This window comes from Tripterygium wilfordii, chromosome 4, assembly GCF_013401445.1.
Source record: "Tripterygium wilfordii isolate XIE 37 chromosome 4, ASM1340144v1, whole genome shotgun sequence".
Lineage (NCBI taxonomy): Eukaryota > Viridiplantae > Streptophyta > Magnoliopsida > Celastrales > Celastraceae > Tripterygium > Tripterygium wilfordii.
In genome coordinates this window covers 13,128,491-13,152,735 of record NC_052235.1, presented here as the reverse complement: position 1 = coordinate 13,152,735, position 24,245 = coordinate 13,128,491, and the positions used below count along the sequence as shown (strand labels likewise).

Genomic DNA, 24,245 nt, shown 5'->3' with positions numbered 1-24,245 from the left:
GGAACCTGTGCTGGAACCTCAGCAGGAGCCTGTAATACAGCTGGGGCTGGAGCGACAATCTGTGTCACAAGTCCGGTAACAGTCTGCCCAAGTGCTCGCACCAACTCAGTAACATCACGGACCTCCTGCCGTAAAGTAGTCACTACTGCCTCTACCCCCTGTGGTGCTGGTTGTACCAGTGGTACCTCCCCAATATCATCTACTGGAGCTACATACGCTCCTCGCCTGCCCCCGCCCCTCCCACGTCTCACACCTCTACCACATCTCGCACCCCTACCTCTCCGTCCCCGCCCACGCTTCAATAGAACCACCTCGGGCATACCCGCCTCATCTACCCCCTGAGGCTCATCCGCCTCATGTCGTCCCCTACCCCCTCCATGTCCTCGCACCCGAGTATTACGTGTGTCAATCATATCTACAAAATGTAACACACGTATACATAAATCTAAAAGCAAGAAACACAAAAATAAAAACTCACAGGTCAGCCGGGAAGCGCATGATGTGTAGCCAACGACATAACTTAGGTAGTCTAACCCCATAAGTATCTAAACCTACAGCTCCGATACCAAACTGTCACGCCCCTCACTCCTAAGGTATACCGAAGTGTACCTAAACCCATAAGAACGTGACCGGCAGGGGACCCCACCCCCCGAACCAACCCTTAATCCAATATACCTAAATCAATATATAAAATATATAAAATAGTAACAACTCCTGAAATATAACATGGGCATAGTCTCTCCAGAATACCACATATATACACCCACCGAAAACATCGGAGTATCTATACAACAGCGGAAATAAGAAGACTTATCTACCCGAGATCAGACTGAGCAAATAAGTAACATATATACAAATACAAAACCCCAAACTCTCAAAACTTCCTAAAGAAACAGCTCGAGGCTACACACCAGCTCATGCGTCTCGCCGCTGACCAGCATCACCTAAATCCAACTCACCTGAAAGGGAAACAAGAAGAGGGGTGAGCCAAGAAGCTCAGTAGGGCATAGAAAGGGAACACCGATATCAAAATAAATAAGAAATCCAGGAATATGACGCATAATATGCAGCACAATAAATATACAACCATTGGCAATTCAACCAAGTAATATGGTAGCCGATAAGGCTATACAACACCGTAACCACAAACACTAGTCTCCGGTAATCCATAATCCATAATCCACCCCTGGACCCACCCTAATCCCCGTAGGGTGTCTCCCAGTCCAGGTCCACACCGAAACTGGATGAGGATCGGATATCTCGATAGCATAGCCTACACCAGAGAGCGTCCCCTGTGATGCATCTCACCTCAGACGGTCTACAGGTACGTACCCAGTTTACTGTATAATCCATCATAATCCAATATATTGGGCTCCTATATGGGCCCCACAGTGTACCTCAACCACCTCCAATCACCCCACTCCCAAAGACGTACCAACAATGATAATCAACATAGAATACGTATAAATCATACAAACAGGTCGTATTTCCACCCCCGGAAACCGACAGAACCATAATATAATAAGAGTCCGTGAAACCGGAACTCTAAAATCACACGCAAGATACATAGAAAACCCCTACCTGAAAATCAGAAACCGAATACCACGCACACGTCCCCAATAAACCCCTAACTCTGAAAGTCAACCTGCTTCAAATCTCAACCGGGATCACCGTCTACATCGAAAAACACATTATACGAAAATACAGTTAAAATACGTTCGGGCAACTATGGTCAACGGTCAAAGTCAACGGTCAACGGGCAAACCGGATCAAATGGGTCAAAACCTGGTCAAACCAGGTGAAATGGGTCAAAACCGGGTCAAATGGGTCAAACCGGGTTGAACCGGTCAACACATCAGTCAACCGAGTCAGCTCGTCCTGACTCGGTCAACTCGGCCGAAACCCATTCAACGTCACCGCCGGCGATCCGCCCACCCAAACCTGCCAAATCTTATATCAAATTGAAGAGCTCGATGAAATGAACTCATAGGTACCTGAATCAAGCCAAACCGTCGCCGGAATCGGCCGGATCGACCAAAGAAAGTTCACGGTGGTCGGAACTTCAATCTCAGATTTCTCCCAAACCGGAGCTCCGATCGACGTGATTCAAGTTGGGTTACACTCGTCTCGTCCGTACGCTTCTTTTGATACCAGCCTTGACCGTCACCGTCGCCGGAATCATGAAATCACAGTTGAACCCGTTTTAGAGAGAGAAAGAGGAGAGAGAGAGAAAATCGTGAGAGAAGAGGGTATTTTTGCAATTTTTTATTTTCTTTAATTTTTCTTTTATACAATATTTTACTTTCAAAAACACCCATCTTTCAAGAACACCCCTAACTAAAATGTTCAAATTAACTTCAAAAATTTATAATAAATCCAATTTAAATCCGATTCGAGTAATTCTTGCGCCAATAATTTTCTTTTTAAATCTCCCATTTATTAAAAATATTTTCATAGTTTTATCTTGATTTAATTTTTATTCTCCCTAAATCCCGATTCACGATTACCGAGGTTCACTCCACCTCGATCAACGTGTCAAAATACCATAAACAGTGTATAATCGGGTCAAGATATTACATAGGGTGTTAGAGATATAGGTTAGATTATGGTTTATGTAATCTCTTGAACTCTTGGGTATTCTTGGTGAGAGAAAATTGTCGGTGTGTGGTTGTAAAATTTTTCTACATAGTGAAGTTTTCTCTTGGTTGTCTTTTGACAACGACCGTGGTTTTTCTCCAGTTTTGGAGTTTTTTACATAATTCTTGTGTGTTGATTGTTACTTTTCTCAGTTTTAATTTCTCCATTATCGTGTTGATTAATCTGTCAAAGAGGAGAGTGGGTCTATAATTCCCTAACAATTGGTATTGGAGCTCTATGATTCAGTTTCTTGGGCGGTCAAAGATTCTTTGGAGCAGATATGTCAAGAGTGAAAGTCGACATCTAAAAGTTTGATGGGAGAATGAATTTTGGCTTGTGACAAGTACAAGTCAAGGATGTGCTGATTCAATCAGGGTTACGCGAGGGGTTTCGAGAGGTATGGACAATATTGGCACCAGAAGTGTCAAAAAGGTGGAGCAGGTTCGGCTAAAAGTTCCAAATCAATAGATAGAGATGTTGATATTGTCACTGACGGTGAAGTCTCTTTTCTCCATAAGAGGTTGGTTATCCTTTTGACATGTTGATTGATATCTAGGTTGCCATGAAAGAGGATGGGTCACTGAAAATGGGTCCACAAGTTTGCACGCAGTGCATTGGTTTGGCATTAATGCAGGGTGTGTGGTGGAAAAGATGTCGGAGAGCTGAGGAACTCCCGAAAAAGCCAGTCATGGGGGTTGCATCATAAATTTCAACATGTTTTTTTCAATATGAAGCCGAAAAGGAAAATCTTAGAGTGGTAAAATTCTGAGTGGTATACTTTTTATGGTGGAGTATGATTGTCAATAAAGACAATGTTATAGCGGAAGCTATGGAGGATGATTCTTGGTATAGAGAGTTGTGGCTGTTGGTGAAGACAATGGTATAATGAAAGCTATGAGATTTTTTGATAAGATGGAGAATTGTGGGATTTTGATCAAAATCAGTTGTTAAATCAAAAGACAAATCTGGACAGTTTTAATTGCTATGAAGAGTCCTAGTTGTGATAAAACTCGTTTTTCAGGTTGATATCTAGTTAGGAATGTGAAGGAAATCATATTTGTAACTAAAAATATCTTGGGGAGGGGCTCATAGGTAGAATTGAACTAGGAGATTTTGTACTACTATAAATACTAGTGGTTTATTAGTGTTTTAGAATAGAGAAATCAAAGGGCTGTGATGAGAGAGAGCAAAGGGTGATAACTTCGTGGTGTATGTCTCGGTTTAGCCTAAATTTTTGTTGATAAGAGATTCAAGATGCAGGTGTTAGAGATATAGGCTAGTGGGTATTCTTGGGTTTCTTGGTGAGAGAAAATCGTCAGTGTGTGGTTGTAAAAATTTTCTATATAGTGAAGTTTTCTCTTGGTTGTCTTTTGACAACATCCGTGGTTTTTCTCCAGTTTTGGAGTTTTCCACGTAATTCTTGTGTGTTAATTGTTATTTTTCTCCGTTTTAATTTCTCTATTGTCGTGTTGATTAATCTGTCCAGGATGAGAGTGGGTCTATAATTCCCCAACACCGGGGAATAATCAATAAAAATCAATGGAATTACTTATTTCATTGATTTAATTTAGTGGAATAACTAATTTCACAACTAAATCCATTGATTTAAATTAGTGGGATAGCTAAATCCACTGATTTAAATCAATTGGATAGTTAAATCCACCGCTTTAAATCAATAGCTAAATTCATTTTTTTTATCCGGAATCTATTGTTTTTGAAATTAAAGCACAATCCAGAAACCATTGTTTTTAGTCCAAATTCCATTGATTTTTAAAAGCACATTCGAGAATCCATTATTTTTAGTTTTGAATCCGTTATTTTTGTAATTTCATTGAAAAAATAATGGAATTAAGAATAACTCGGTAAAACCTATCGACAATGAATTTTGTTAGAAAGAGCTTTATGTGCTTATTCCAAATATGTAATTTTTTTTTTCTAAATCTAACATGTATAACATTTGGTTACATTGGGCTACCAAAAGTTGGGCCAACTATCACTACTGAATTTATATATAGATGTATAGATAGATATGTGATTTATTTGATTATTACTCATTTTTTTTGTACGAATTTATATCATTGATTTTATAAATGAGCAAAATATAAAATTAAGAAGAAAAGAAAAGAAGAAGAGTGTAGATAGTGTTTGATAAGTCTCATGTGTTTCCAAGTAAAATTATGGGTTTCTCAATGCAGTTCCGAATATATTCCGGTGTTGTTTTTGAGTATTATTGAGCCATCTACTCTTTTCAAAAAAAAATTATGGCTTTTGCGCTTTTTTTGGTTGATACATACAAAATGCATCTAAAATATTCATTAGGATAGTTACCATACTGGTCTTCAGTGACTAGGAAGGGACAATACATTGTCTTGGTAAAAAATCAATTTTGGTAAAATTCATTACATCGCAATCCAAATATATTAGGTTTCTATCTCCACCAGCATCAATCGATGGAGTACAGAATCGTTCGGCGGTCATCTAGTGATTTCCATTGTAATTTCTTAACATTTGGGAGTGTCCGGCGATGACCGTCTTTTTGTGTCTTTTAAATGTTTTCTTTTTTTAGTCCTCTTACTTGTACTCCATCTTTATGATGATCCGAGTGTTTACGGGTCTCATTTACCTAATTTGTTGGGTAATTTAATACAATCAGATCAATAACGTCTAAAAAAAAAAGTAATGTGTTTTATCTCTATGTGCACATAGTTTTACATAGAAATAATTTTATATAAAAAGTAAGGAAATTTTTTAGTAATATTAGTCAAATGCATTGCATCATAATTCAAATATGTTAAGGTTCTCTCCTATGCATATAGTTTTACATAGAAACTAAGGAAAAATTTTGCTAGGTATACAAAGTAAAAATGGAATGATATAGGTGGTCTTCTTATCCTTGATGATTTGATTTATCTCTAACCACATATATAGTTTTGCTAAAAAAAATAAATTTGTCCACTAGCCCGCTATATAAAAAGGTACTCCAATTGAGATGAATAGACCACATTGCAAAACCTCAATCCATCACCTTTCAAAAACTCTGATTCATGTTCTCTAAATGGAGGAAAATGAAAAAGAGAATTGATGCTCACTAGAGATTTCATCAGAATAATAATCTTCCAAAAAAATACTTTGTGGTATACAGAGTTATATTAGCCACAAAGTTTTATAGAAACAACTTCAAAAGATCATGATGATTCATGAAGTATTGGGATGATTGACAGGTTCTTCAAGTTCAAAAATCCCTTCAAATGATCATGATGATTCATGAAGTATTGGGATGATTGACAGGTTCTTCAAGTTCAAAAACCCTTTCAAATGAAGTGGTGAGCTCCGATTTTTTCCTTACTTTTTTAATCTATCTTTTACATATCATATGCATTAGGGTACATATAAAATTTCTCAATTTAATGTTCTTTTCATCAATCATTGCATATGAATTGAGGAAAGGAAATAGATTGCTTCCTTCTTTTTAACAGTGAATGGGATTCATGCTCAATAGATATTTCATCCGAATAATATTCTACCAAAAATTATTTATAGTATAAATCCTTTTTTACCATGATCTTATGAAAATTTTAAATTGTTTTTATTATCTCATTGCACTAATATTTTGTTTATATTACACAAGTGCTCTTGCTGTTGTAAGTGGGGAAGATATCCATCACGAGACTGCCACCATTTATTGAAGGTATACAATTATTCTAATTTATAATTTAGCTTTTCATCAATTGGCCAATATATAAATTCTTACATCTTTTTCCCAGTATATAATTTTTAGTAACAAAATAATATATAAAATTTTCAATTTCATTTCATAAATCATTGCAATTGAATGTTTTATATTTATGAAACCATGACTAATATTTTATGTCTATAATTTATTTTGCAGTTTTATTTCGATAGACATACAAGTGGAGCTGGAATCACATGAAGAGTTTTTAAAATTTAAATATTTTATGTAAAAAAATATTAATTATAATGTACATGTAAGGAAAGGCAAAAATAATTTATAATTTTTTTGGGTTATTGTAAGAAATTTATAATTTTTACTGTTTCAATCCAGATCTTTCTCTTTTTCTTACAACTTTCCTTTTTCTATGTTTGTATATTATTGTGTCTAAAGAGGTGATTTGTTGATTATATTTTGTATTACACAGAATTTTCAAATGTTAAAATCTAATCAAATTAGTTATTATATAATGAGAATTGTATATAGCTATAGTTTATAATATCAATGAGTTAATTTGTAGTTCTGTAATTTTTTTTAAGGAAAAAATAAAATACATTAATCATGACAAATTCAGAAATATATCGAGAATAAATAGAGGGAGGAAGGAACAACCTCTAAATACACTGCCATCGACTCAGATATACAATCCATGGAGGCTAAAGTATCCGCAACAACATTCACTAGTATGTAGGTATTTTCAATTAGATGTGTCTATATACAATGATACATATTTAAGGTATGAATGAATTACATTAAAAACTTCCATATGTATTTTGTAGTTGGTTGTGTAGTAATCAAATCTAAGAGAACGTGTAAATTTGTACATTATAAGATGTCTATAGGGGTATAAAATATAAATGGGCCAAGTAGGCGGGACTTTGGTCTCTCCAGACTCAACTAACCATATTTTGACTGAGCTCGAATTAAACTTAGGATTAGTAGGGTCTTAGAAAGTTGAGTGTAGGTTTGATTGGTTAAGAAATGTCAAATAATTTGGCTCCTTAAAAATTCATTTATGTTAAAAATTCAAAAATTATATAATTTATCTAATATTTGAAAATAATTTGTTTTCAAAAATAACTAATATTCAAGATGAATCAAATTTCAACTTTTAAATTTTTTAAAATATAAATGTCTTGCGTTAAATATTCCGTTTAATATAGAGACAAAAAATTGGAAATTTCATCCATTGAAAGAGTTTATTATAATTGTTTTTTTGGAGAACAGAGAAGTTTTTTAGACGGAGGAAGAGAAATAGATTCAGTTGAGAATTCACTAAAAACCGAACCGACCGAACCGATGATTTGTAGCTTCTAAATTGTATAAATAAGAGCCCCAAGCCTTAGCTCTAGCCATCTTATATCAAGCTATGGGCCATCAATATTAGCTCAAACTGGCCCATAAGTAAGGCATAAGGTTGAAGTGATTAGTGGGCTGGTCAGCCCATGGCGCCGAAGGCACAACTCGATCTGCTTCCCTCATTTGCCGTTCTGGCAGTTCGCCCTTCCTCTCTCACTACCTGAGAATTGTTACCGGTGATTGTAAACCCCGTCGATCCTCTCTGTCGATGCTGATTCGGAAGAGATTAGTGTCAAAATCCAGTAATTCACAACATAAAATGTCTATCTCTCTGAGAATCGATTAACTTTCTTCGGATTCTGATCGGTTCCAAGCATGAACTTCAGTGAGCTCAATTTGGATGTCTGATCGCAAAATCATGTGGTTTTCCTTTTGGAAATCTAGAGATCGATTCTCCTTAGATGAGCTTAGGTAATTTTTTTATTTATTTAATTTTGTATGGTGTTCGGTGTTTTCTGGTTTATCAGTTCGTGCATGACGACATAACTGATGATTGAACTTTTATCCTAGAACACGAATTGTGTGTACATCTTAATTCTCTGGTTCTGGTTTCTCTATTCAGCTTAGTTATATGCACATATCTGTATTTACGTTTTTTATTTTCATGCTGGGAACCTAAAATTGAATTTGCTTTATATGCTAGTAAATAAACCTAGTCATTTTATCTCTATGGTAGTGTCTTGGATATATATTTACTTATATGTATTATGTCAATCATTATATTTCCTGGATATATGTTTGCTTATATTTTGTTTCATTATTATTTGACTGGGTGTGCAGATACTTAACCGATCAGTTGCAGAAAGTTCAAATTGTTAATGCAGTTAATAAGGTAATGAAAACCTACATTTCATATCATTCCGTTCAAACACATTCTTGTTATTCTTCAGTTTTTAATTCATTCATATGTGTCATAGGATTTTGTTGTTGAGGCTTTGAGATCAATTGCCGAGTTAATAACCTACGGTGATCAGCATGACGCAAACTTTTTCGAGTGAGACTTGTCAATGCGCCTTCTTTTGTTGAGTTGTATGTTGTAGGGTAGAAATTTGTTGTTCTTCTATCTGTTTCTAGATTCTTCATAGAGAAGCAAGTCATGGGGGAGTTTGTCCGAATATTAAAGATTAGCAAAACTTTCACTATTTCACTTCAGCTGCTGCAGACAATGAGTATCATGATACAGAACCCAAAAAGTGAACATGCTATTTGTAAGTTGGTTCTTAAGCAAAAGAATGTGTTTATGCCTTTTTACATTCCTGGTCTGATATTTAATGAATTGCATTCGGTTAAGCATCTTCCTCTCTGGAAATTTTGCTGATTACATCTTACCTCAATCTTGAAGAAAATCTTGAAACCAAGCTTATAAAAGTTCCAAACCCTTGATTCAAGCTTCCTTCTCCTTGATCTCCTTCAAAATCCTCCTTCCCTCTCTAATTCTCTCTGTCTCGGCTATTCCTCTTTCAATATAATGAAAATGAACCCAAAATTTCCCATTCGTGTGTTTCAAAAATACAGTTCCCCGACAAGTGTCCAGACAGCTCAAAGAGTGTCCGGACACTTTGTGAAGAAATTGAGACAGAGTTTCTCTGCTCGAGGTGTCCGGACACTTAATCTGGGTGTCCGGACACTTCCACCAGTTTTTGAAATATTCACTTTATACAATCTTCAATCTAGGTTTACTGATGAAATAATGAATTTTCACCATAATTAATCTCTAAAATTTACATTTTTGAGATTGGGTTGTCACATATGCATAATAGAGATTTTATCAAAATATTCTACCAAAAATGATTTATGGTATAAATATTTTTCATCATCTTCTTACAAAAATTATAAATGATTTTTATGATCTCCTTGCCATCGCCAGACTACCACCATTTATTGAAAGGTATACAATTATTTTAATTTTTGATTTAGATTTTCATCAATTAACCAGTATATATAAATTGATAATCTCCTCGTGACTCATTAGTATCCAATCATATATATTTTTTAAATTCTTGCATCTTTTTCCCAATATATAATTTTGATTAACAAAATACTATTAAAATTTTTAAGTTCCTATCATAAATCATTGCAATTGAATGTTTTTATTTATTTAACTATGACTAACTTCTTTTCTATCTATAATTTTTTTGACAGACAATTGAAGAGGTCCAAGATTTTATGTTAAAAAACTATTTAATTATAAAGTACATGTAAGGAATGACAAAAATAATTTATATTATTGTAAGAAATGTGTATTCGTAGATTTGATTAAAAGCTCAAGTAATGAAATAGAATACTTTAGTCATTGCTTCAGTCAAGATTTTCTCTTTTCCTTGTAACTTTTATTTTACACAAAATTTTCAAATGTTATAAATCTAATAAAAAAAAATTTTGAAGGGAAAGTTTGTAATTTAATAAGAATCACGAGGCAGCAAATCTGCCAGTACAGCTTCCTGAAGCCAAAAAGGCTAATTGATAAGCTCATATATGCTCTCATTTTATTACTCTCTAAACTTGGTTTTTGTTAGAGCATTGGCTTTAAAAATGATTTATTACTTTGTTTTCCTCATTTGAAGTTTTCTCGAGCACTTGGATGGTTTTTGATGAAAAATGGTCGATTTCGAGTATTTTGAAGAACCGTCAATCGGAGAATGAAGCTAAGACCTTGAAGAATATTGGAGAATATTTTGAGAATTTTCGGTGAAGCCAATTGACCCAGAATTTGAAGAAAAGTTGAGCTGAATTATGATCTCGACAGAACTGCACTACCTGTGAAGAAGTGGGTCCAGAAAATTCCACAGAATTTTCCTAGAGACATATGAGATAACCCTAGAAAGCTAAGACATCAAGCTTCAATTTACATATTTGTGGAGATTTTTATGAAGGGCGAAACATGAGAAAAACGTTCGACACATCTAACATTGCAGTTTCCTAATCAAAGAAGAAGTCAACCTCTTCCCTTTTTGTTGGGTTTATTGTTTTGGAAACCAGGGGTTGCCGTGAGGTTTCCTTGGAGTTTTAGTATTTGTTTTAGAGGAAGTTTAGGGTTTGAAAGAGGTTATAAAAGGAGGACTTCATAGATTCTCACGGACGTTCAACACTCGAAATTTGGTCGACTTTTCTAGGGTGTTCTCCAACTTTTCTTGTGGTTTTCATTCATGACTATGTGTAACTAAATGCTTTTGCTAGGGTGTGATGAAATCTTAATATGATTATCTAGTTTGTTTATTGTTCTTATCTTTGATTGCTCTTTTGATGTTGGATTTCTAATCACTGTGCTATGTACTTGTTTGATTGCTTGGATGATTGGCCACCAACTAAGTTTTCAATTAAGTAATTTGATGCAAGCTCACGTAGATACCATACGGGGTTTGGGACCAGCTTCTTGTGATTAGGAATTGAGAATGCCTAGGGTAGATACCATACTCCTAGGGTTTACATGGCATGTTAATGAATTCTTGCACTTAAGGACATCTTGTATGCTCATATTTGAGTTAGATCCCATAACCAAATTGCATGTTATGATAAACGAATTATCCTAGATACCATAGGTAATTCACGCTTTAGTGGATTCGCCAACAACATCGATTGAGTGGATTAAAGGTAAGGTAATCAACAACTAGAGAGGATTATTAAGATGTATTCATTGTCCTAGTGCTTTCATAAATTTGCTTTCACAATCAAAAACAACAAGTTTGTGTTTTCTTTACTTCGTTACTTTGATTTCATTGCTTGCTATCTACAATCAACCATCTCTCAAGAATTGTTTCTTTCGCTAAGTTTAGTATAGTAGCTAAGTGCAATATTGAAAACCGAAACCACTGTTAGACACTTTATTTCCATGAACACCGACCAATCGATTTTCAGTTATTTGCGGTCGTTTTTCGGTTCTCCACTATACACACTATGAAAGTGGAAATAATCTATGAAAGTATGAAGCATAAACAAAATCAAAACCCATGAAACTAAAACACCAAATGCAACATATTCAGACAGAGTGAATTCTCTTCTGTAGCATTATTCAACATTGAGGGCTGAACCTCATCTTCAAGTTGGTACTCTGAAGATATTAAAATTCAACTAAAATCTCAAGTGGGTTTTCTCCAAACCAATCAAAAGACTAGAACAAACCAACAACAACCCATCTTTCGTGTTCTTACCTAACGCAAAACCAACAGACTCCAAACTAGTGGAGTTGGACATGACAAAACAAACTTAGCTATGCAATGAGCTGCCTTATTGCAGTTCCTTGACGGTTGAAACACACATCGGAAGTTATCCAAAGCCTTAAGAGATTGTCGAATCTCATTAATCACACTGCCATCAGGGGCGGCCCTGGGCTTGGGCGAGCTGGGCCGTCGCCCAAATTTTTAGGGCCCCAATTTTTCATAGTGTTAGTTAAGTTATATGGTAGTCCATCTATCCTCTTACTCTCTTAGCCCATTTTAAAACCTTATATGTGTTAGTTTATAAAGCCCATAAAGAAAGAATGAAATTTTGAGAAGATGCCCAATTAAAAAATCAATAACAGCCAAGCAAAATTTGAGAGGCCCAACTAATTGAAGTAAAAGAATATCAAAACGCCTCATTCGCTATTCCCTTTTCTTCTCAGTTCTACTAATCTACTTCTATCTTCTCGACAAGCTAGACTTTTACTTGTGACTTCTGACTTCCGACTCTGACTTCTGACTTCCGACTCTGACTTCCGACTTCCGAGTTCCCGTTTCAACATTGATTTGGCTTTCGTTTGGGATTTTGGAACTACAAAGAGCCTGAGACTTGAGTCTTGAGAGTTGCACTTGCAGGTAATTCTTTCTTTGAGTTTTGATTTTCTAGGGTTTTTGTTTTTTTATCTTTATGATTTCTTTGGTGTTTGCAATCTCTAATTCTCTTTGGTTCTGTTTGTAATCTCTTATGGGTTCTGCACTTCTGGTCTGCTGCCTCTGCATTCAGTTTTGGATTCTGAGATTTTCCTCCTTTTGCACTCTGCAGCTCGGCAGCCTCTGGTTTTATAGCCTTATCAGGTGATTTTGTTCCACTTAATAGGCTCAGTGATTGAATATAACTCTTGTTGCTCCTGTCAATTATTTTATTTTTTGTATTGTGAATTTGTGATTAAGATTTTTGATAATTTGATCATAATGATACCTAGAAAGTACAAGTCAGGTTTTGAAAAAAGAAAACAAAAAAAAAAGAAAAGAAGAATTGGTTCGATCTTTAGCAGGATCTCTTGATAGATTTTTGCCTAGTAAACAAAGAGGTGGCTCAACATCTAATGTTGAAGAAGAAACAAATCCATCGGTCTTGAGTGATAAAGAAGAAGAACCAGTAGGTGATAAAGAAGAAGAAGAAATTAGAGTAGGTGATGATGGTGATCAATATGAGGAAGAAGAAATTCTACCAATAGGTGATAAAGAATTTGGGCCATTAAACATTTAGGATCCAGGAAATTGGGATAAGATTAATCAAAAGTTTAGGGACCTATTAGTAGAAAAAGGTTCAATTAGAATTCTTGATATTAATTTTGGTGTTGATGACCTTGGTAGACATTTTTCATCTAATCATTATGAACGAGTGTTATTGAATGGAGAGAAACAAGATAGGAAATGGCTTGTATATTCTATTTCTAAGGACAAAGTGTTTTGCTTTTGTTGTAAGTTATTCAAGCAAGATTATAACACTTCCCGAATGACAACGGATGGATTTAATGATTGGAAATATCTTGGTGAACGACTTAAAGCTCATAAAACTAGTAGTGAACACCTAGTTTGCATGACCAAATGGATAGAATTGCAAGTGAGGTTGAGAAAACTTGAAACAATTGATAAGAGTGTACAAGAACAAATAGATAGGGAGAAAGAGCATTGGAAACAAGTGTTAAAAAGAATAATAGCCCTTGTAAAAACTCTTGCAAGAAACAATTTAGCATTTCGTGGTCATAGGGAGAAGCTTTATGAAGGGAGAAATGGAAACTTTTTAGGTTTTATTGCGATGATTGCAGAGTTTGATCCAATCATGCAAGAACATATTCAACGAGTTAAAAATAAATCAATTCATTATCATTATCTTAGTCCAAAAATACAAAATGAGTTGATCATACTCTTAGCCAATGAAATTAAAAGTGCAATTATAGGAAGAGTAAAGAAGGCAAAATATTTTTCTGTTATACTTGATTGTACTCCTGATATAAGTCATGATGAACAAATGTCTCTTATATTGAGATGTGTGGATGTTTCCATCAAACCAATAAAAGTGGAGGAATTTTTTATAAAATTTTAAAGGTGGATGATATATCAGGGGTAGGACTTTTTAATGTGCTCATAGATATTTTAAATACCCTTGATCTTGATATTGGTGACATAAGAGGGCAAGGATATGATAATGGATCAAATATGAAAGGAAAACACAAAGGTGTTCAAAATAGGTTGCTTATGGAGAATCCTAGAGCATTTTATACACCATGTGGTTGTCATAGTCTTAATCTTGTACTTTGTGATATGGGCAACTCTTGTGAAAGAGCCATATCTTTCTTTGGAGTCGTTCAACGTATATATTCAGTGTTTGCATCGTCTACAAAACGGTGGAATGTTTTGATGTCCTATGTTGGAAATCTAACACTTAAGCCATTTTCTTAAACACGTTGGGAAAGTCGTGTTGAGAGTGTTAAAGCAATACGATATCAAACTCCACAAGTTAGAGATGCTTTAATTGACTTAGTTTGTCACGCCCCTCTCTCCTAAGGTATACCGAAGTGTACCTATATCCATAAGAACGTGACCGGCAGGGGACCCCATCCCCCGAACCAACCCTTAATCCAATATGTAAATTATATAAAATCGTAACAACTCCTGAAACATAATGTGGAAATAGTCTCTCCAAAATACCACTTATATACACCCACCCAAAACAGTCAGAGTATCTACACAACAACGGAAATAAGAAAACATATCTAGCCGATATCAGAATGAGTAAATAAGTAACACATATACAAATACAATACCCAAAATCCTCAAAACTCGCTAAAGAAACAACTCGAGGCTACACACCAGCTCATGCGTCTCGCCGCTGACCATCGTCACCTAAATCCAACTCACCTGAAAGGGAAACAAGAAGAGGGGTGAGCCAAGAAGCTCAGTAGAGCATAGAAAGGGAACACCGATATTCAGAAATAAGAAATCCAGGAATATGATGCATGATATGAGGTACAATAAATATGTAACTATCAATAATTCAACCAAATAACATGACAGCCGATTAGGCTATACAGCACGATAACCACAAACACCAGTCTCCGATAATCCATAATCCATAATCCACCCCTGGACCCACCCTAATCCCCTAGGGTGTCTCCCAGTCCAGGTCCACACCGAAACTGGATGAGGATCGGATATCCCGATAGCATAGCCTACACCAGAGAGCGTCCCCTGTGATGCACCTCACCTCAGACGGTCTATAGGTACGTACCCAGTTTATTGTATAATCCATCATAAATCCATATCCAATAGATTGGCTCCTATATAGGCCCCACAGTGTACATCAACCACCTCCAATCACCCCACTCCCAAAAACATGCCAAGAATGATAATCAATAGAGAATACGTATAAATCATACAAACATGTCGTATTTCCACCCCCGGAAACCGAGAGAACCATAAAATAATAAGAGTCCGTGAAACCGGAACTCTAGAATCACACGCGAGAGACATAGAAAACCCCTACCTGGAAATCAGGATGCAAATATCAAGCACGCGTCCCTGATTAACCCCTGACTCAGAAAAGTCAACCAGCTCCGAATCTCAACCGGGATCACCGTCTGAATCAAGCCAAACCGTCACCGGAATCGGCCGGATCGACCAAGGGAAATTCACGGTGGCCGGAACTTCAATCTCAGATTTCTCCCAAACCGGAGCTCCGTTCGACGTGATTCAAGTTGGGTTACACTCGTCTCGTCAATACGCTTCTTTTGGTACCAACCACGACCACCACCGTTGCCGGAATCAGAAAATCGCAAGGAGAGAGAAAATGACACGGGAGAGAGAGAAAGAAAGAGAGAGAAAATCGTGAAACAAGAGGGTATTTTTGCAATATTTTTTTATTTTTTTAATTATTTTAATTTTTCTTTTATACAATCTTTTGCTTACAAAAACACCCACCTTTCAAAAACACCCCTAACTAAATTGTTCCTATTAACTTCAAAAATTCATAACAAATCCAATTTAAATCCGATTTGAGTAATTCTTGCGCCAATAATTTTCTTTTTGAATCCCCCATTTATTAAAAATATTTTCATAGTTTTATCTTGATTTAATTTTTATTCTCCCAAAATCCTGATTCATGATTATCGAGGTTCACTCCACCTCGATCAACGTGTCAAAATACTATGAACAGTGTATAATCGGGTCAGGACATTACATCCTCCCCCCTTAAGAAAATAATTTCGTCCCTGAAATTAAAATCATACCTAGGTAATGAATAACTCCGGAAATCTAGCTCGCATGTCAGACTCCAACTCCCAGGGCGCCTCCTCAGCACCACAGTGCTGCCATATCACCTTGACTAAGGGTATGGTCTTCGATCGTAGCTGCCTCTCCTGTCTATCCGTAATCCTCATAGAACGTGTCTCAAAAGTAGCGTCCTCACCAATCTCTAAGGTAGACCAATCTAATATATAAGAAGGGTCCCTATGGTATCTCCGTAACATAGACACATGAAACACACCATGTACCCCTGACAACTGTGGGGGTAAAGCTAATCGATATGCTACTGTTCCCACTCTCTCCAAAATCTCAAATGGTCCTATAAACCTTGGAGCTAAATTCCCCGCTCTCCCAAATCTCTGTACCCCTCGCTTCGGACTAACCCTCAGAAACATGTGATCTCCCACCTGAAACTCTAGAGGTCTACGTCTCCTATCCACGTAACTCTTTTGACGTGACTGAGCTGTCAAAAGTCACCGTCGGATCACTGTCACCACCTTAGTAGTCTGCTGCACCATCTCTGGACCCAATAATGGTCTGTCTCCAACCTCTGACCAACACAACGGTGATCTACAAGGTCTCCCATATAATGCCTCATACGGTGCCATCTGAATACTACTCTGGTAGCTATTATTGTACACAAACTCCACCAAAGGAATATGAGTCTCCCAATCTCCTCGGAAGTCTACCACACAAGTCTGAAGCATATCCTCCAGAATCTGAATGGTACGCTCACTCTGCCCATCAGTCTGAGGATGAAAAGCTGTACCGAAGTTCAATTTCGTCCCCAGAACATCCTGAAAACTGCCCCAAAACCGTGAAGTAAATATGGGATCCCGATCAGACACAATACTCAATGGTACGCCATGCAGTCGGACTATCTCTCGTGCATACAATCTGGTCAATAACTCTATCGAATCTGTCTATCGAATAGGCATACAATGAGCTGTCTTTGTCAACCGATCAACAACAACCCAAACTGCATCATGTCTCCGCGGAGTCATAGGTAAACCCATCACAAAATCCTTAGTAAGATGCTCCCACTTCCACACTCAGGTAATGGAAGTGGCTGTAATAATCTTGTGGGTCGTCGATGCTCTGCCTTTACCTGCTGACAAGTAAGACATCGAGTCACGGTCTGTGCAACATCTCTCTTCATGCCACTCCACCAATACTGCCTCCGTAAATCTCGATACATCTTAGTAGCATCAGGATGAATCGCAAACTGTGAATGGTGTGCCTCCCGAAGTATCTCGTCCCGTAACTCGGTATCCTCTGGGACCACTAACCTACCCCGAAATCTAACTCCACCATCGATACCTCTGATCCATCCCTCTATATCCTCAATGTCATCAAATAGTGCATCTTCCAACTGTGCATCCAACACCTGCTGTACAAGTGTCGGACAAGCAATCAAACTCCGTAAACTCAATAAGTCTCCACGCTCCTCCATGTCTAGTCGATACTGACTAAGCGTATCCACTAACTCAAATTCATGGATAGCCAACCGAGCTACAACCAATCTCCTACTCAAAGCATCTGCCACCACATTGGCCTTGCCTGGATGATACTGTAAAGTAAAATCAAAGTCCTCAAGGTATTCCATCCATCTGCGTTGTCTTTGGTTCAGATCCCTCTGAGTAAACAAATACCGGAGACTCCTATGATCTGAGAATACCTCGAATCTCTCTCCATAAAGATAATTTCTCCACTGCTTTAGTGCAAACACAACAGCAGCTAACTCCAAATCATACACCGGATAATTCCTCTCGTGCGGCTTCAATAAACGTGAAGCATACTCAACCACTCTGTCCTGCTGCATCAACACACAACCCAATCCAACTCCTGAAGCATCACAATATACCTGATTACCAATATCTCTGTCTAGTATCACCAACACTAGTGGCGACGTAAGTCGAGTATTTAATTCTAGAAAAGCTTGCTCACACTCGTTTGTCCATACAAACGGAACATCCTTTCAGGTCAACTATGTCATCGGTGCTGCAATCCGTGAGAACCCCTCAATAAAATGTCGGTAATACCCTGCTAACCCTAAGAAACTGTGAATCTCTCCTACATTCTTCGGTCTACTCCATGCTATCACTCCCTCCACCTTAGCTGGATCAACTGCTATTCCCTCCTAGGAAATCACATGCCCTAAAAATTTCACCTGAGTCACCCAAAACTCACACTTACTCAGCTTGGTATACAATCTATGCTCTCTGAACGTCTGCAGCACAATCCCCAAATGTCTAACATGCTCCTCCTCAGTGACTGAATAAATCAATATGTCATCAATGAACACAATTATAAACTGATCCAAATACGGCCTGAATACCCTATGCATCAAATCCATAAACGCTGCAGGTGCATTGGTTAGCCCAAATGGCATAACCAAGTACTCATAATGGCCAAACCGTGTGCGGAAAGCTGTCTTCGGTATATCCTCCTCCTGGATCCTCAACTGGTGATATCCTGATCTGAGATCAATCTTGGAGTAATAGTGGCTACCCCTCAATTGATCAACAGATCATTAATCCTCGACAACAGATATTTATTCTTCACTGTCACCCGATTCAGCTGTTGGTAATCCACACACATCCGTATCGTACCATCCTTCTTCTTCACAAACAGAATAGGTGCTCCCCAAGGTGAAGTGCTCGGTCTGATAAAACCCAACTTCTGTAAACCTATCAACTGAGTGTCTAACTCCTTCAGCTCCGCTGGTGCCATCTTATACGGTGCTATAGAAATAGGATTTGTAGCCGGATACAGTTCGATCACAAAGTCAATCTCCCTCTGCGGTGGCAACCCCGGTAAATCATCAGAAAAAACATCCATATAGTACTCCACCATAGGTATAGGAGTCAAAGACTCCTCCCTTGACTCTGAGGTAATCAAACCCGCTACAACACAATCGGTGTACTGAGGATTATCTAGAAAATGTGGACACGGAAGAAGTCTCGTCCCACGAAACCTAACCCTCCCTGTAGGTGTGGTCAGTGTAATCCTCCTCTCAACACAATCTATAATCGCCTCATACTCAGTCAACCAATCCAATCCGAGAATAACATCAAAATCAGTAAATAGCATCACAAACAAATCCGCTTTAAACTCATGGTCTGCGAAACTAAATACACAGTCCCTCCAGATACCACTAATCACAGTACCTGATCCTAGAGGTGAATCAACTATAAATTTCCTCGCCACTCTCGTAATCCCTAAACCCAATGCCTCAGCAAATGATGCAGAAATAAATGAATGCGTAGCACCAGTATCAAACAAAACACGTACCCAAGAACTGAATAAGAGAAACCTACCTCCCAAATGATCTCGCTCTGCTGGTACTGCGTCAGGCCCGAGTGCATACACTCCACCTCTCTGGACCTGCTGCTGCTACTGAGCTAATAGTCTACCCCGTCCTGCAGGACCTCTCGGTTTCGGTGCTGGTGCCGATGCCGGTGTCGGTGCTAGAACTGGAACTGGAGCTCTCTGACCTCGAGGTGCTGGCGGAGCAGGTCCTCCACCCTGTGGACAATCTCTCAGAGTATGTCCTGACAAACCACACTGGAAACATAACGGGTTGTTTGTCATAGGACAATCCCAATGCATTTGGCCCACGTGACCATATGTATAGCAATGTTGAGGCTACTGCTCCCGTCTCGGAGCTTGTCCCTGCTGGTCCAATCTCTGCCTCTGCTGACCCTGTCTCTGCCCCTGCTGACCCTATCTAGGACTCTGTTGTCCCTACCTAGGTCCCCGATAACTCTATCTCTGACTCTGAGAACTCTGCCCCTGACTTTGCTGCTGCGTACGGGTATCAATCCTCTGTCTGCGCTGACTACTCTCACCAGTAGTAGATGTAGAACTCTTAAGCTTCCTCTTATGAATCTCCCAATAATCCTTAATCTCCACTAATGTCCTCTCAACTCCGAGTGCCTTATCAATACACTCGCGATAGGTGGTGATAGTCTGAGCCGCCAAGTGAGGTGAAATCTTCGGTGATAATCCTCTCCGAAATCTCAGTATCTTCTTTTCCTCTATGGAAATATACTCCTCCCCATATCGCCCTAACTCCTCAAAGCGAGCCTGATACTGAGTCACTGTCATGTCCGGGGACTGAATCAACTCAAGGAACTCCTTAGCTTTAGCTACACGCACTGTCTGTGGTACATACTGTGTTAGAAAAACTGTCTCAAACTCTGCCCATGGCATACCTTCCCTGCCCCGACTAACTATCATCACCTCCCACCATGTAAAAGCATCACCCTCTAAAAACTCTACAGCCAATAAAGCCCTCCTCTCATCAGGAATCTGCAAGGAAGTCATCTTTCTGCGTAGCTAACGAAGCCACTCCTCTGCTGCCACTGGATCTATCACTCCTCTATAAACCGGAGGATTCGTCTTCCGTAACTTAGCTAGCTCCTTGATAGAAGTATCAATCGCCAAAGGAGCTGCCTGCGCCTCCACAATCTGTCCTGCACCCTCCTGTAACCTACCCAAAATCGAAACCTGTGCTGGAACCTCAGCAGGAGCCTGTAATGCAGCTGGGGCTGGAGTGACAATCTGTGTCACAAGTCCTGTAACAGTCTACCCAAGAGCTCGCGCCATCTCAGTAACATCCCGGACCTCCTGCCATAAAGTACTCACTACTGTCTGTCTCTACCCTCTGTGGTGCCAGCTGTACAAGTGGTACCTCTTGGTCCTCCCCAATATCATCTACTGGAGCTACATAAGCTCCTCGCCTGCCCCCGCCCCTCCCTCGTCTCACATCCCTACCACCTCTCGCACCCCTACCCCGTCCATGTCCTCGCACCCGAGTATTACGTGTGTCAACCATATCTACAAAATGTAACACACGTATACATAAATCTAAAAGCAAGAAACACAAAAATAAAAACTCACCAGGTCAGCCGGGAAGCGCATGATGTGTAGCCAACGGCGTAACTTAGGTAGTCTAACCACTGAAAGTATCTAAACCTACGGCTCCGATACCAAACTGTCACGCCCCTCTCTCCAATGGTATGCCGAAGTGTACCTATATCCATAAGAACGTGACCGGCAGGGGACCCTATCCCCTGAACCAACCCTTAATCCGATATGTAAATTATATAAGATGGTAACAACTCCAGAAACATAATGTGGAAACAGTCTCTCCAAAATACCACCTATATACACCCACCCAAAACAGTCGGAGTATCTACACAACAGCGAAAATAAGAAAACATATCTACCCGATATCAGATTGAGTAAATAAGTAACACATATACAAATACAATACCCAAAATCCTCAAAACTCGCTAAAGAAACAGCTCGAGGCTACACACCAGCTCATGCGTCCCGCCGCTGACCATCGTCACCTAAATCTAACTTACATGAAAGGGAAACAAGAAGAGGGGTGAGCCAAGAAGCTCAGTAGCGCATAGAAAGGGAACACCGATATTCAGAAATAAGAAATCCAGGAGTATGATGCATGATATGAGGTACAATAAATATGTAACTATCAATAATCCAACGAAGTAACATGACAGCCGATTAGGCTATACAGCACCATAACCACAAACACCAGTCTTCGATAATCCATAATCCATAATCCACCCCTGGACCCACCCTAATCCCCATAGGGTGTCTCCCAGTCCAGGTCTACACCTAAACTGGATGAGGATCGGATATCCCGATAACATAGCCTACACCAAAGAGCGTCCCCTGTGATGCACCTCACCTCAGACGGTCTATAGGTACGTACCCAGTTTATTGCATAATCCATCATAAATCCATATCCAATAGGTTGGCTCCTATATGAGCCCCACAGTGTACATCAACCACCTCCAATCTCCCCACTCCCAAAAACGTACCAACAATGATAATCAATAGAGAATACATATAAATCATACAAACATGTCGTATTTCCACCTCCGGAAACCGATAGAACCATAAAATAATAAGAGTCCGTGAAACCGAAACTCTAGAATCATACGCGAGAGACATAGAAAACCCCTACCTGGAAATCAGGATGCAAATATCAAGCAAGCGTCCCTGATTAACCCCTAACTCCGAAAAGTCAACCAACTTCGAATCTCAACCGGGATCACCGTCTGAATCGAGCCAAACCGTCACCGGAATCGGCCGGAACGACCAAAGGAAGTTCATGGTGGCCGGAACTTCAATCTCAGATTTCTCCCAAACTGGAGCCCCGTTCGACGTGATTCAAGTTGGGTTACACTCGTCTCGTCAATACGCTTCTTTTGGTACCATCCACGACCACCACCGTCACCAGAATCGGAAAATCGTAAGGAGAGAGAAAATGACACGGGAGATAGAGAAAGAAAGAGAGAGAAAGTCGTGAAACAAGAGGATATTTTTGCAATATTTTTTTATTTTTTTAATTATTTTAATTTTTCTTTTATACAATCTTTTACTTACAAAAACACCCACCTTTCAAAAACACCCCTAACTAAATTGTTCCTATTAACTTCAAAAATTCATAACAAATCCAATTTAAATCCGATTTGAGTAATTCTTGCGCCAATAATTTTCTTTTTAAATCCCCCATTTATTAAAAATATTTTCATAGTTTTATCTTGATTTAATTTTTATTCTCCCCAAATCCCGATTCACGATTATCGAGGTTCACTCCACCTCGATCAACGTGTCAAAATACTATGAACAGTGTATAATCGGGTAAGGACATTACATAGTTAATACTAGTGAAGATCCAAAGACAAAGAGTGAAGCCCAATCCTTAGCAACAAATGAACTTGAGAGTTTTGAGTTCTTGATTAGCTTGATAATATGGTATAATTTATTATTTGCTGTATATACCGTTAGTAAAACCCTTCAAGCTGAAGATATGGATATTAAAATTGCCGTAGAAAAGCTAAGAGAACTCATCTTATTTTTTGAACAATATAGAGAGACAGGATTTGTGGAAGCCATAATTGAAGCTAAAGAAATAGCTAGTGCAATGGATATTGAACCTGTTTTTAAAACAAAACGACTAATTCGAAGAAAAAGACAATTTGATGAAATTAACAATGAAGATTTAATATGTTCAGTTGAGGAGTCATTTAGAGTTGATTACTTTCTATACATGGTGGATAAATCTATTTCTTCTTTTAGAAGTAGGTTTGAACAACTACAATTATATGGAGAGACTTTTGGATTTTTCTTTGATTTGAAGAAGTTACATTCTATTGATAATGAAAGTTTGATATCTTATTGCACTAAACTTGAGAATTTTTTGAAGTGTGATAATCTTTATGATATTGATGCAAGAGATTTAGCTTTAGAATTAAAAGTTTTGTGTAACATCTTGCCTGAAGAAGTAAAAAAACCTATTGAAATATTAAATCATTTGCAAATGCTTGATGGTGATTTTCCAAATACATGAATTGCATATAGAATATTGTTAACTATTCCGGTAACGGTAGCCTCCGCAGAGAGAAGCTTTTCAAAGTTGAAATTGATAAAATCATATCTTCAGTCCACCATGTCCCAAGAAAGGTTAAATGGGTTAGCTATGTTGTCTATTGAGAGTGATTTGGCGGAAAAGGTTGATTATACTAATGTAATTAGTGATTTTGCATCTCAAAATGCTAGACGAGATATATTTAAGTAATATATTTTTCTTAGAGTTAGACTTTAAGAACTATATGATAATCGCCACAAAAAAAATTTAGAGGGCCCCTTTTTTAGAGTTCACCCAGGGCCCCCATAGACTCAAGTACGCCACTGACTGCCATCTTCATTCAAACCTACCTCCTTGGAATTAATCTTGTCAACGGCACCCTTGGAATCACTTAAAACTGTCACATTCTGGAAACCATGGATTACAGCAAGATCAATTCCTTCACGTATAGCATAGAGCTCGGCGCTCTCAATCGATGGGAGAAGACCCACCTATTTTGCTGATGCAGCAAGCAATTGGCCAGGGTTGTTTCTAGCCAAACAGCCAACAACAAATAATGCATTAGCCTTGTCCCAACCAGCATTAAATTTCGCCAGTAGGTGGGGGAGACCAAGTGTTAAGATATGAAGTTAATTTTTTGCATTAT

General features: G+C 38.2%; 1 protein-coding gene and 1 pseudogene across 3 annotated transcripts; both read left to right on the top strand.

Moving 5' to 3' along the window:
• Nucleotides 1-7,755: 7,755 nt before the first annotated feature.
• Nucleotides 7,756-10,019, top strand: LOC119996714 (protein TRANSPARENT TESTA 9-like). Of its 3 annotated transcripts, none has more exons than XM_038843452.1 (4): nucleotides 7,756-8,132; nucleotides 8,507-8,558; nucleotides 8,644-8,720; nucleotides 8,801-9,727. In XM_038843452.1, the coding sequence occupies exons 1-4, from the start codon at nucleotides 8,128-8,130 to the stop codon at nucleotides 9,042-9,044; spliced, it is 378 nt and encodes a 125-aa protein (XP_038699380.1). In that variant the 5' UTR covers nucleotides 7,756-8,127; the 3' UTR covers nucleotides 9,045-9,727. The 3 variants fall into 3 exon arrangements, 2 of the variants coding, with proteins under 2 accessions (XP_038699380.1, XP_038699379.1); XM_038843451.1 differs by having other exon boundaries at nucleotides 7,768-8,137; nucleotides 8,801-9,698; XR_005467926.1 differs by adding an exon at nucleotides 9,869-10,019 and having other exon boundaries at nucleotides 7,769-8,137; nucleotides 8,644-8,934.
• A 2,395-nt stretch (nucleotides 10,020-12,414) lies between these two features.
• LOC119996981 lies at nucleotides 12,415-23,809 on the top strand (annotated as a pseudogene).
• Nucleotides 23,810-24,245: the final 436 nt, after the last annotated feature.

What these genes read in the sequence shown, in the direction of transcription:
- LOC119996714 (XM_038843451.1), top strand. Translation starts at nt 8,067, where the DNA reads ATGTCTGATCGCAAAATCATGTGGTTTTCCTTTTGGAAATCTAGAGAT. An exon ending in TTCTCCTTAGATGAGCTTAG is followed by an intron (nt 8,138 to 8,506) that starts GTAATTTTTTTA and finishes CTGGGTGTGCAG; the next exon opens with ATACTTAACCGATCAGTTGC. An exon ending in CATGACGCAAACTTTTTCGA is followed by an intron (nt 8,721 to 8,800) that starts GTGAGACTTGTC and finishes ATCTGTTTCTAG; the next exon opens with ATTCTTCATAGAGAAGCAAG.